The sequence below is a fragment of the Olea europaea genome, unplaced genomic scaffold (genome assembly GCF_002742605.1).
Source record: "Olea europaea var. sylvestris unplaced genomic scaffold, O_europaea_v1 scaffold2457, whole genome shotgun sequence".
In the NCBI taxonomy this organism is placed as follows: Eukaryota; Viridiplantae; Streptophyta; class Magnoliopsida; order Lamiales; family Oleaceae; genus Olea; species Olea europaea.
The window spans coordinates 1-13,519 of record NW_019242776.1 but is presented as its reverse complement, the minus strand read 5'-3'; the positions used below and the strand labels follow the sequence as shown (position 1 = coordinate 13,519).

Sequence of the window (13,519 nt, the reverse complement as noted above, 5' to 3'; positions counted from 1 at the left end):
TTTATTCTTAGTGGAGATTGGAGTGAAAGGAAGGTACCGAGTCTTGAATCCTTGACTTTCATTGTCTTATAAATTTCTAGGAAACTATGATTTGTGTTAACGGATACGTTCAACATCGAACAAATGAAAATATAAACCAACATTATAAAATTATTTAAGTTTCTCGTCTTGACGATGTTAACATTTTAAGATGAAACTACAGTATTAATATGATATTTAAACTCATTAAATTTCAATCAATTCGATTTAATGACGACTCAAAAGAACACATGAATTTCAAGATTAATCTACTCAAAAAAGCTACTATCTTGCAATTGCATGTTAATGGAATAAAAATATAAATTTCTGTATAAAGGTTTAAGTTACTTTTCTTAACATACCTGACATTTTAAGATAGAAGCCAAATTTTAATAATTCGATGATAAAGCTTAGACAATTATTGTTATGGTCAAATTCTACGTAAAAAATTTAATCACAATTCTTTTAAAAGGGAAAAAAATTGGAGAGTGCAAGTGTGCTACATACAAAAAGAATATTTTGTTAGCCTAGTTTGGATATCTAATGATTATGTTACCGATATATAAAATTGTCTAAAATAACTAAAATAACTAGGAAGTAAATTTCGATATCATAAAGAAATTTTGGACGTGTGCCAATGTCATGGCAATTGTTGATTCTTATCTATCGGCATGGACGATGTATCTTCCACTTTAAGTTCTTTGTGTCATGTCTGAACATAAGTTATCTTGTTCTAATTTCTTCTCCTAAAAGGAATGTAATCACTTTCAAGGTCTATGGTAAATGACCCCTAGATGGTCAACAAGACCTCTTTGCCCCCACAATAGTTCATCCTATAGACACCCGTTGCAGGGCGTAAAGGTTAAGGCGAATTCATTTTCGTGAACAAACTACATCTTTTAAAAAAAAAGTTAAACCCTAACCTTAAGGGTCCCCCACCACCTCTGCCCTGGAGTATCGTGAGGGAGGTAAATCGCAGGTTATGCCTCCAAAGGTACAGGATGGAAGGCTGCTTGTACACTTGCACTTACCCAAGAGCCAAATCCATATTTCAAGATTCGAACCCTTGACGCAGCAGCCTCAAGCAAAGCTGAATTTCTCCACCCTCCCCTTTTACCACTTGGAGATGTACCCTGGGGGCACAAACTACATCTTTTAACTATCATTGTATGTAGTGTCAAGTATAATATTTACTCCATATGCTATTTCTTCTTGAAATTAAAAAATATATATATATACTTTCAAGGTTTATGATAAATGACCCCTAGATGGTCAACCAGACCCCTTGCCTCATGATGATTCATCCTATAAACACCCGTTGTATGGCATATATAGAGGGTAAGATGAATTCATTTCCATGAGTGAACAACATCTTTTAGCTCTGAGAGCTTTTCTAGATGCCTCCATACTTGTTGAATGGCTACGTAGCTTCAACACTTAAAACCCGTCAATCATTTTGACTGTGCAAGTTGTGCAAGCACATGGTGTAACAATTGCATATCTGTAATGCTTATCCAATATTATACAATTCACTTTATTTTTCTATTTTTTTCCCCTTTTATTCTTTATGAAGAAATGATATAGCCTGCAGCACGGGTGACGTTCAAGTTTGGGCCCAATAAATAGTTGAGCAATATACAAAGCCCACAATATTGGTTGAGAATCCGAAAAATGGAGATTTGAAAGGAGTGGTTCTTAAATGATGACAACAACATGAAATATGGTCCCCTACCACCACTCTATATACATGGTCTTGGAGAATTCAATTATTCTAAAAGGTTGGTGAGGGAGAGGTCAACCCCGCGCAGTCCACATTGATAATGAAATCACTTGTACAACATGATCTAGGTTTTATTTGAGGTGGACTTTTTTGAGAATAAATTTTGAGAATGTGTTTATATATATATATATATATATATATATATATATATATATATATAGAGAGAGAGAGAGAGAGAGAGAGAGAGAGAGATTATGCTCAACATATAATTAAAGAGTATGATTAGGATGAATGAAATGTAGTTTTCTTTGGCATTTACAATAAAACTTACTGTCTTCGAATGTGGTAAGTTTAATTTTTGCATCTTTAGATGAAGGTCAAGTGAGGTCAAATCCCCCTTACCGCCCTTAAATATGTCCTTCTTAATCATCATTACTAATAAAACATGTCACATTTCATTGTTAAAAAAGCATATCCTACGGAAAAAACAAATGGACGAGGAAAAAAAACACTTATGATACTTGAAATGTAATTCTCTTTCAAGTCCATCACAAGGAAAATGAAAATCAAGATTGATTTTATCCGGTATCAAATGGGAGCTTGGACAAATTAAAAATTGCTCCTACTACTCAGTCGAGAGCCTTGAGCATTATACAAGGGCGTGCCGTAGGATTATCCTATTACCTTCTATAATTTGACAAATTCACTATGTAAACAGAGAGGTAGAATCAAAATACAAATTAAAACTTCCATTACAAAACTTTCATCCTTCTCTCAAACTCTCACAATATAAAATATGCCCTTGTTTGATTCCCATTTTGGGGAAATAATGCATTTTGAGTAGTAGATTGATGGAGAATGTGTGGTTAAAAATTAAAGAAAAATTTTGAATTTGCCGTGTGGTTCTTCAATTGCCAAGTCTCCATTTTTGCACTATAATGTAATAAGCTTTCTTCCCTCCACTTTTAGTTAGCTGTCCTTATACTTTGATCACTTTCTTTCCTTTATACCTTACGTTTTACATTTTCCTTCTTTTATCCCCTTTCATTTTTTCCCTTTTATTTTCGACAGGATTGTTAAAATAAATTTAACACGCACTATATATTTGGAAGAAAACTCGATAAAATATTTGTTGTGTTAAATTAAGTGGAATTAGAAAAGATTAAGTAAATCGAGATGCAACTAAGTTTATCAATTGTCGTGTTCGTCCGAAGTATAAAGATTTATTTGTGACATCTTCCAAGAAACAATTGGAGCTAAAATATTAAGTTTTCCTGAGAAAAAACTAATATTCTGACTTGTAAAAGATTTGGGTACATTGAACTGAAATAGATGATTCTTGCACCTTTTTCTCATTGTTGATCTAAATTCCACTTATTAGCCAACTTTTGTTTACCAAATATATACACTTCATAATTTCTTTTTCAGACGCTCCCACTTCTCCGATTTTTTTGCCGACTCTTAACTGACACCCCATGAATGAGATTCCAATAGAGCTCATTTTTAGGGTAAATTTTTTTTTTTTTTTTTTTTTTTGAGGTGATCTTGTGGTGATTCTCAAAATTTCAAAAAAAAAAATTCATTTTTTTGTTTTGAGAAACTAACAAAAAGAACGCATTTTCAACAATTTCAAAACAAACACTCAAAACAAAAAACTCAAAATGAATTTAAAACTCAAAACACAAAACTGAAACACAAAAAGAACACCCCCTTAAGTTTTCCTGAGAAAAAAATAATATTCTGACTTGTAAAAGATTTGGGTACATTGAACTGAAATAGATGATTCTTGCACCTTTTTCTCATTGTTGATCTAAATTGCACTTATTAGCCAAATTTTGTTTACCAAATATATACACTTCATAATTTCTTTTTCAGAAGCTCCCACTTCTCCGATTTTTTTGCCGACTCTTAACTGACACCCCATGAATGAGATTCCAATTGAGATGAATAATGGGCAAAATGACACTGACCATAAACTAAGCGTCTATTCGATGCCCATTATTTCATCAAAATGAGTTTTGTAATAGTGAATTTTTGGAAAATATGTAGATAAGAAATAGGAAAAAGTTTTGAGTTTACATGCAAAATATTTTATTATGAAAATGTGTGGTTGAAAATGAATTTTGAAATAATGAGAATCAAACGGTGGCTAAACTTTTTTCATTATGATATTTTTGGTTCGATGTTTGGTTAGAAGTATAAAAAATAACTAAATTCTTGTTTGATCCCTTTTGTTTTTAAATTTATTTTTCCCCAAATTTATTATCAAATGCACATTTTATGGGATCAACAACTTTTATGAACTTTTTAACCATACATTTTTTTAACTTTTATCAAAATCTACTAAAAATCTAAGTTTTTTCTACATCGTGAGCTAAACTTTTACCTACCTTCATAACCGATATTTTGTTTGTGTTTAGGTTTCATTAGAAGTGACTTATTATTTTTAATCAAAGTTAAACTTTAATTTATAGATATTATCATAGACTCTCACGTTTCTAACCACGTCAAAGACACATCCCTCACGTTTTAAAAATATTACTAACATCTCGTGTTTCTAGTTTGTGATCTGTGAAGCCCTTGTGAAAATTCCCTGTACGCCAATCATCGATCTAAGTATAAATTGTTGATACTTAGACTGTTGTAATATTTAAAACTTCATGTCATTTATGCATTATTTAAACCCTTCCATAAAATCGTCTCGGTCTATTGTTGAAACTAATTATACTAATTCGTAAACTTTACCATCCATTTCATTAAGCTTAATTAATTATTTTTTAAAATATGATTTAAATGGTTAAAAAAAACAAAAGAGAGAGAGAGATTCGGAGTGGGTTCGGAAACTTCTAGGGAGATGTCATGTTCTTCATCCCTGCCTCCTGTAACATTAGGGGTGGGGCAATTCAGGTAAGTCGGGACAAAAAAAATTTGTAATTTCTATTGTAAAAGTGAAAGAATGAAAAAACATATGCATTTACGAGCATAATATAATGGATGTTTAAGTTTGTCACTTGATGTAATTGCTTTCGATATAGACTATGACTTTTAAATGAAAGGGCCATATTACTGCATAGATAGAATGAAGTTTTTATTGTTCTTAAAGACAATTTAGGTATTAAAAATTCATATTCAAAATTAGAAATGAGATGTTAGTAATATTTTTGAAACGCAAACTGTTATTTCTGATATTTTCAGAAAGATTAAGTCCATGTTTGAGCCCCATTTTTTCTCATTATTTTTTCTACAGTACTCATTTTCGGTTACACATTTTTCATTAAAATAATATTACACGCAAATCAATTTTTTTCATTTTTAACCATGGACCATACTACACAAACATAATGGTTGACATGCAGGATGACCGTACACTCACACCTCGAGGGTCGGACATTATTTTATTCATGCGGAGGTCCATGCTCCATGTGAGGGTCGGTCACCAAAATTCGGGTACTTCGGCATTTTCCTTTAACCATATATTTTCCATCAATTTAATATTTTATAATACATTAGAAGAAATTAATGTGGCTCAAACAGGGCGAAAGTAATGCCTTTGATACTTTCTCTTAATTTTTAACCACACATTCATTAATACATTTCATGGAACTCGTTATTTCATTAGAATCTCTTTACAATGAAATTCCATTTGGATCTACATAAAACATGTATCAACTATCTAAATTGTTTCTCTAAATTACCATTAAAAGGGTACACTTAAATTGCTTTATATTTCTCATTCCACTCATTTAGTACGACCACATATCCATCTTAAAATTCTCATTTTTCTATGTTCTTTACTTTTCGTCAAATTCAATCAACTTTTCAGTAGAAGTGGACAGAACCACTTAACTAATAAAGATGTCAATAAGAGAATGGTGGTCCGCAGTAGCAGATATATTCAATTGGACTTTCTGCAAATGAGCATCAAGAATGCTTCTACCCATATCAGAGTGTCCCAACAATCATAGCCCATAAAACATGCGTTCTTCTATCACAATTGGCCGGTAGCCACATGTTTTGCCCTTTGTTAAAGTGATTCTTGATGGCTTCATCCTCATATATAGGTTTGCATGTCTTCTCAAGTATCTGGTGTCTACCTAAGATTCTGTGTTTTTGTTTGTGTTTCTTCTTCAACAATAATTTTTATCGGAATGCCAACATGCTTCTATTATTGAATTCATTCGGTTTGATAGTATCCGTTTTGAGATTCAAACCCACATGAAGTTCTAACTATCTATCGGAGAAAAAGAACAAACGAATCTTGTAGGATTTTCAAGAAATTTTTCGATTTCTTTCGAAAGCAGATGATATAACCTCTATTAGATATTGCTAAAAATCACGTTTTTAAGAGATAACCTTAATAGTTAATTATGTGTAGTTGAATAATTGATAAATGCTAGGGGGTCATGAAATATTAACTAAACCAAAGAGGTACATAATATACAAGATTAGATAGTACTCAACGGTGTTATATAAACAAAATAAGTTAAAATCTTATTCCTCAATCGTCCAATTTTGTCAATCCCATGAACCAAACACCCTTCGTGTTAACTAGATTGCGAGATTTTTATTAATTAAACTAACATGGACAAAGGGACATAGTTCTAAGATAACGTTTAGCAAAAACAAATCGTAAATTATTCAAGTTACATTTTTCAACATAAATTTGTTTAATTTTCTATACAAACATAGACTTAAGTATAATTTTTACGATATTGTATATTCAAATTGAAGTTGAATTTATAAAGTTAAAGTTCAAGATGACTTACTAAAACTTTGTGCTATATGACATTTTATATTCAGATTCCTTATCAAATTAAAAACAATAAGAAAAAGCCAAAAATGTATGACATAGTTGGACCCCCTTCAAACCAAATCTTTTTCCTTTTTCATTCCTTGATACGCATTCAGATCAAAAGAATCGTCCTATCGAGGCTCATGTGGTCGAGTGTGTTCATCAAGTCAATGTTTTGGTATTGCCTTTTCCATTTCTCTTACCCCTTCTTCTTTTGCCTTTATCTTTATTAAGTTATTAATTGGCTTTCAACATTTTACCCTTTTTAGAATTGTTAGACGTCATTTTCTATCTTCAACCATACCCTTAAAAGCAAAATTAATTATTCAGTTTGTCATCTACGATTTATAAACTATCAATTTTACCTATATTATACTCTCCCAATGGTCGGACCATCACACTCTCTACCTCTTTCCAACCCCAACCCCAACCCCAACCCCAACCCTTGCACCCGATATTCCTCATTTGTTCTTTAACTATCTCTACAGTAGAGGTTAGGCTACCAGGAGCCGAAGGTCGACCAATCGTTCTAGGAAGTGGGAGTGAACAAGTTTAGCTAAATTTAAAACGTACTTTCTTATAAGCACAATATTAGTTTAGCCAACATGCCCATACCTCTATTCATTAGTACTTGATAACGTTATAGTCTCTCTTATAAAATAAAGATTATAAAATTTAATTTGGATCAACGAGATCGATGCTACCAAAAAATGTATGTAGAACGACTAGTGGTTCAAATCCAATCTTAACTCAAATCCATGGAGACACTCCTTTCTGAAAGCATTTCCTATTTCACCAATGACAACATGTATATTATAGACACATCAATAACATCCCAATGTAATCTCCTAGACTAATCAATAACTACATCACCCATCAATGTGTTCCAGATCTCTTCGTACTCTCATCAAACAGTTGGTGAGCATATTTAATTCTACCACCAATTTAATGGGCATATTTAGAGGTTTCAAATATGTGAAGGATCAATTAAGAAGTTTCGAAAGTTGGAGGATCAAATTCAAGATTTTGCCTAGTTGGGGGACCATATAATAGATTTCGAATAGTTGGAGGACAAAATCAGAGTTTTAAAATAGTTGGAGGATCACTTTAGATGTTTAACATAGCTGAAAGATGAATTTAGATGTTACATATAGTTAGAGTATCATATCAGAGATTTCGAATAGTTTGAGGACCACATCATAGATTTCAAATGGACGAAGGATGAATTCAGAGTTTTTATATAGTTGGAGGATCAGTTTAGATGTTTTATGTAGTTGAAGGATCTAATTAGATGGTTTACATAGTTGACGGAATTAGATGTTTCACATAGTTGGAGGACTAAATCATATAATTCGAATAGTCGGGAGGATCATTTCGGAGTTTAACATACTATGAGGACCAATGCATAGATTTTACATAGTTGGATTGGTGGATCAGTTTAGATGTTTTACACAGTGAAGGGTCAATTTAGAAGTTTCACATAGTTGGAGGACGAAATCATAGATTTCTAATAGTTAGAGGTTGATTCAGAGATTTTACATTTCAGAGAGTTTTAATCATGCCTTTCCCACAAAGTCCAATCTGAATCTGCTAGCTTCGTCGTGTACTCGTGATGACTTGATTGAATAAAAAGCTACTTCTCTGTTAATAAAAAAAAAAACCATAAATATTTGTTTTATTTTTTATCAAATAGCAACTCAAGATCCCAGTTGGTGGAGGAGACATTTATCCCAACAAATGTGTAACTAACATTCAATTGTCTCAATCTAAATCTTCAAATCTATGTGGATTCAATTAATTAGCCTTTAAGGGTTCTGTGGTTAATCCATATCCAAATGGGAATAATGGATCATAATGCAAATCTCCAACATTCATTGGAAGCTGATCAACATTCTTGAACCATGTACGAGGAAGCTTTCCTGTAAAACCATAGTCACCAAATAAAACATCAGCAACTCCTTGACCTTCAGTTCCTGGAAGCCAAGCAGCTACCAGAGCATCAATTTGAGCAAGATATGGTTGAATGACGACTGGACGGCCTGTTATAAGAACGACAACACATTTCACTGAGCCACACACATTCGTAATGACACTCGGGCCTGGATCAGGAATTGTCAAGTTTAAGTTATCGCCGTCTGTCTCTGCGTACGGTGGTTCACCCACCACGACAATGGCGTAGGAGAAGTTGTTCGACTTTATATATCCAGTATCTGGATTCTCACTGAACATTACTTCTGTTTTAGGGTCGACGGTATTCTTTATGGCAGCAAGGATCGTTGTACCTGTTAGTGTAAAAAAAATCATTTAGATATTGAAACTACATAGCTAAAGTCAATTTCGGATTCTACAATTTACGACGTTATGAAAAGAAGCTACGAACTCTATATAATCGAGACATAAAATAGACTCTATTGATAGAGTTAGTGTAACGACTCAAGTCTCCGTGCTCAAGTCATTATATAATATGTAATATCCAATTTGAGAAACAAGTGTCATGATTCAACTTAAGTACCCATAAGACAGAGATATTAAAGTTAAATTTTGGGAGACAAGATAGAAACTCATGAGGAGTAAGATGAGCAGAGGATCTTTCAAAACAGACAGTATGTATTATAGTACCTATAAAAGCAAATACTCTATGCTAATTACCATGTGTAATGTTACCACTTTGTCCTTGCCATTGAATCGTCCACCCGCCACACTGATTACCAATATTGTCCGCATGAGTTCCGGCCACAAGTATCTTCGACGCCTTTCTCGAAAGTGGTATCAATTCCTCGTCGGCCAATCGACCATTTTTAAGCAAAACAAGTGATTTTCTCACTGCTTCTCTTGCTAATTCTCTATGCTCCTTTTAAAATTACACAAGTTGATCAACTAATTAAACTTTGCCATAAAACAGAGGATTTTTCAATAAATTTAAAACTGACCTGACATCCTAGGTACTTAGCCATGCTATAATCAGCCAATGGGTTCTCAAATAGACCCACTGTGAATTTAACTCTTAAAATCCTCTTCACTGCATCGTCAATTCGGGTCATGGGTATGAAATTATTTTTCACCAACATGGTTAGACCATCAATGAATTCTGTGTAATTGTATGGAACCATTATCTGCAATTTACAATATCAATATGAATGCTTAAGAATTAATTTATATCAAAAATCAGATTTACTTTGAAACGTTGTGTATTCTTAAGAGCATATATAAACCATGTCGATGCCAGCATTGACTCCAGCTAGAATTGAATAGGTATAGTTTGCATGAGATGGAGAAGTCATTAGGTCAATGCCCTCCATATCAGATATAACAAATCCCTGCAACAATACGACGCCAGCAGAAAATTGATCTTAGGGTTCTAATTCAATTGGTCAAATACTTAAAAATGTACATATCGAAAATTCGGTTTACTCTGAAACGTAGTGTATTCTTAAGAAACCCAGTGACAAGGTCACGATTAGCATGCATTTTTACTCCATTCCAGCTCGAGTATGAGACCATGACTGTTGACACGCCCTTAATGATAGAATTATAGTAGGCTGGCATATGGATACTAAGTAATTCGTGTTTGCTCGTCACGGTATTGTTCGCATTGATGCCCTTGGTTGTACCACCATCACCCACATAGTGCTTCGCACAAGCTACAACCTTTTCTCTGTGTTAAAATTCAACTCAAATAGATTCAGTCCCAAGTGTTAGATTGGGTCAGAAGTGTAAATCGGATCAGACCAAGCTATCTTTTGCCATTCAGGTCATGGGCCGTGGGCACGACTAGGCTATAGAGGGGTCCACGGTCTAGGCCGGCACATTGTGACAAATCTTGACTAAGTTAAAGATACCAAAATTCAAAAAGTTCACTAGGTATATTCCAAAGAAAATTATTGATTGAGATCATGCTTGTATGTAGTGCTTGTCCTTGTGTTTAAAATTGTAGATTTTCCAGAACTAGATTTATTTTGTCAAAAATCACTGAAAGATAGATTTACATTATCGAAAACTTACTTTCCGTCAACATAAGGAATGCCTTTTCGAGAATTAGAAGGAATGTCTCCTTGTAATCCTGGTACAATCTCGGTCATTGCCCGAACTATCTTTGGATCTTCACTATAACTTTCATAACAACGGCCCCATCTTGGATCTCTACATACCTATTAATCGATCAATTGTTAATTAGTAATAATGATTTATTTTATCTTTATTACAGATTATAGTAAATACATTCAGATCAGACTAATTACTGCAATGCAAGGTGCAAAAGTATAAGGAATGCCTGTTGCTCTGATTTCAAGAGCAGTAGCAGCTCCAATCTTCTTCACCAGCTGAGGATCCCTATTCAAATGAAAACATATTCGCGTAAAATGATAGTGTTACGGGTTAAACTCTAATCCCTACTGCAAACAGAAAATCAGAAAATGAGCAAAATAGCTCGCCTGTGTTTTGACTATGCCCCTATTTGGTAATCGTTTTCTAAAGCTCATTTTTCTTCAAATTCATTTTCAACCACACACTACATGGGAGAATAAGGAGAAGAACAAGAAACGGACCATTATATCATAAAATTCATCATTTTTATCCACTTTTTAACCATACATTTCATCAAATTTTATCAAAATTTACTAATAAATATCTGATTTTTATCTAAACCAAACAGGGTCTATGTGTTATTCACATAAAACGGCCACTAAAACACTTGTGTCTCATAGGAATATTAGGGAGACTGAATAAAAATCAGCTTATAACTGCATCTCTACTTGCCTTGTAGCTCCAAGACCAATATTGTGGGGGAAAATTGTAGCATTATAGGCGTTGTTGTGTCCATGAAGTGCGTCAATCCCATAAATCATCGGTATTCCAAGACGAGTCGATAAAGAACCCTTCTGGAATTCATTCACCATGTCGACCCACGTCTCGGGAGAGGCCTGTTGAGCTGGAACGCTACCTCCTCCACTCAACACACTCCCTATTCGAACAACCAAAAATTAGTCGAAATTAAAATAAACTTAGCAAAATCTCATTTGGTATCCATTCAGAAACAGACTCATGCCCATAAACTATGAATATTTGTAGATACCTATATAGTATTTCTTCATGACTTCAGCTGATGCCACGGACCGTTCGATTTGAGTCATTTGGCCTATTTTTTCTTCTAAGCTCATCCTGCTCATCAGGTCCTTGATTCTGCGATTCAATGGCCGGTTAGAATCTTTATAAATCGTGTATTCTGCATTTCCTATAGCCTCCCAGCAATACAACACCAGGATAACAATCAAGAATACAGGAATTTTGGCCATTTTTTGGCACAAAAAATCAATAAAAGATGACTGTTTTGGAAAATTGCAGACCAAAACTCAATCGAACAATCGATATAATGTAATCATATATATAATAATTGCAGACCAAGAATTCTGAATTTGCTTTAAGAATAAGATAAGTATTGCTTATTTGCAGTGGTTAATAAAATCAATTGCGCGTGTAGAAGAAAAATCCAAGTGTCACGGGATGAATTGGTATCAAAGATTGGCCCACACTGCACATGACTGTCTTTGGCTTATGCACAGTCGTCAAATATGCCAAATTATTTATGGATAAAAATATAAGAATCCCACTGAGCCGTATACGTGTAGCAAAATATTGTGACGTCCATTCCATCCATTTTAAGAGCATGTGTGATGTTGCTATAAGTTCCTGCTCGACCATCAGATGAGCTCAATATAACACGCCAGTATAGAGCATTCTCGAAATTTCTTGATTTGCGATCAGCACGATAATCTGATGCCAACTCGGTTAGAGAAAATTCACTAGCGCAGTGCCTGTTCATACGCTTTCAGCTACTGCTGGTTAAGTGAACGAGTGCTTACCTTCTAAGCTTCTCTTTATTGCAACTTTGGTTCGATTACGGTGGGTATATTGACTCTGCATTTGGTTCATGACGAATACTCTACAACTTTTTTGGTTGAGCCTTTGCTATCTTTTCAATTTTTATTTTTTTTTCAAATAAAGAATATCTGTTCTGTTTTCTCTCAAATAAAGACACAAAGTCTAGTGACGGATCCAAGGATCCAGGTAAGAACAGGCTGCCGCTCGAGCGGCCATCCAATATAAGGGAATAAAATTTTCTAGAGGAGCCAGCACGGGCGGCCACAAGGGCTCATTGGGTGCTGGTTCCACCCTTCAAACAGACCTGTATGGACCACCAGCCAAGCTAACCAGGCCTAGANAAGGAATTGTTAAAGTAAACTAGGGAAGAGGGAGGAGTGTTGTCAGTGTACACAGCTTGCAAATTTATATATCATAAATAGAGCAGGAAATACAATTGAATAGAATCTCAAATCTCAAGGCAGTATAAACTAAGCAATATTTACTTCATTTCCTAACTCATTCTGCATGACAATATCCATAAAGGTTGGCAAGTTATGAAACAGAAAAACATATTAATATTTGGGATCACTATCAATTCTCTTAACTTTCGGAAGCTCTGAAAAGCGTCAACAGAGAGAGGAAGAGGTTGATGATATCTAGATACAGTGCAACTGCAGCCCAAATGTATTCATCATAGGTGTATCGCTTGATCAGATTATCAGTGTCATAAATGATGTAACCACAGAATACTATTGATGCCAGGCCGCCATAAATCATCACGGATATTCTCCCCAGAGGAAACAGAATCTGAAATATATAGACAAGACAATCAGTACCCAATTAGAGGGCCAAAAGAACTTGATAATTGAAGATGGATCAAAAAGATGGAAATGTGTATCCACAAACCTGAATCAGCGCGAACAGCACAAGTACAACAAGAGCTCCATATAAAAATGGCCCCAGAAAATTGAAATCGTGACCTCTCTTTGCAGCCCAAAACGTGTATAAAGTGAGACTAACAACCACAGCAGCTGTTAAGATAACTGACTCAAGAATAACTTTCCCTGCGAGGCATTGAGTACGAAGCTTGAGAGCAGGGCAAAATAATCTATATGAAATCTAATGCACAA

At 34.3% G+C, this 13,519-nt stretch overlaps 2 protein-coding genes across 3 annotated transcripts; both read right to left on the bottom strand.

Moving 5' to 3' along the window:
* Window positions 1-8,183: 8,183 nt before the first annotated feature.
* Window positions 8,184-12,709, bottom strand: LOC111382271 (beta-glucosidase BoGH3B-like). Of its 2 annotated transcripts, XM_023006187.1 has the most exons (9): window positions 11,602-12,709; window positions 11,286-11,490; window positions 10,769-10,859; window positions 10,533-10,678; window positions 9,942-10,185; window positions 9,743-9,847; window positions 9,461-9,643; window positions 9,180-9,381; window positions 8,184-8,812 (listed from the first exon to the last, which is right to left on the bottom strand). In XM_023006187.1, exons 1-9 carry the CDS (start codon window positions 11,819-11,821, stop codon window positions 8,325-8,327), a joined length of 1,884 nt encoding a protein of 627 aa, XP_022861955.1. In that variant the 5' UTR covers window positions 11,822-12,709; the 3' UTR covers window positions 8,184-8,324. The 2 variants fall into 2 exon arrangements, with proteins under 2 accessions (XP_022861955.1, XP_022861956.1); XM_023006188.1 differs by lacking the exons at window positions 11,286-11,490; window positions 11,602-12,709 and having other exon boundaries at window positions 10,801-10,864.
* An 87-nt stretch (window positions 12,710-12,796) lies between these two features.
* On the bottom strand, window positions 12,797-13,508 carry LOC111382267 (protein LIFEGUARD 2-like; the record flags this gene model as incomplete). Its single annotated transcript, XM_023006182.1, has 2 exons — window positions 12,797-13,196; window positions 13,296-13,508. Coding segments are annotated over 2 exons (420 nt in total), but the record flags the coding sequence as incomplete, so codon positions are not given.
* Window positions 13,509-13,519: the final 11 nt, after the last annotated feature.

Excerpts from the sequence above, each read along its gene's own strand:
- LOC111382271 (XM_023006187.1), bottom strand. The coding sequence starts at position 11,821 with ATGGCCAAAATTCCTGTATTCTTGATTGTTATCCTGGTGTTGTATTGC. Across the intron at positions 9,644-9,742 it reads TCAATGCTGGCATCGACATG|ATAATGGTTCCATACAATTA; the intron begins GTTTATATATGC and ends TGTAAATTGCAG. Across the intron at positions 8,813-9,179 it reads AAGTGGTAACATTACACATG|GTACAACGATCCTTGCTGCC; the intron begins GTAATTAGCATA and ends TTACACTAACAG.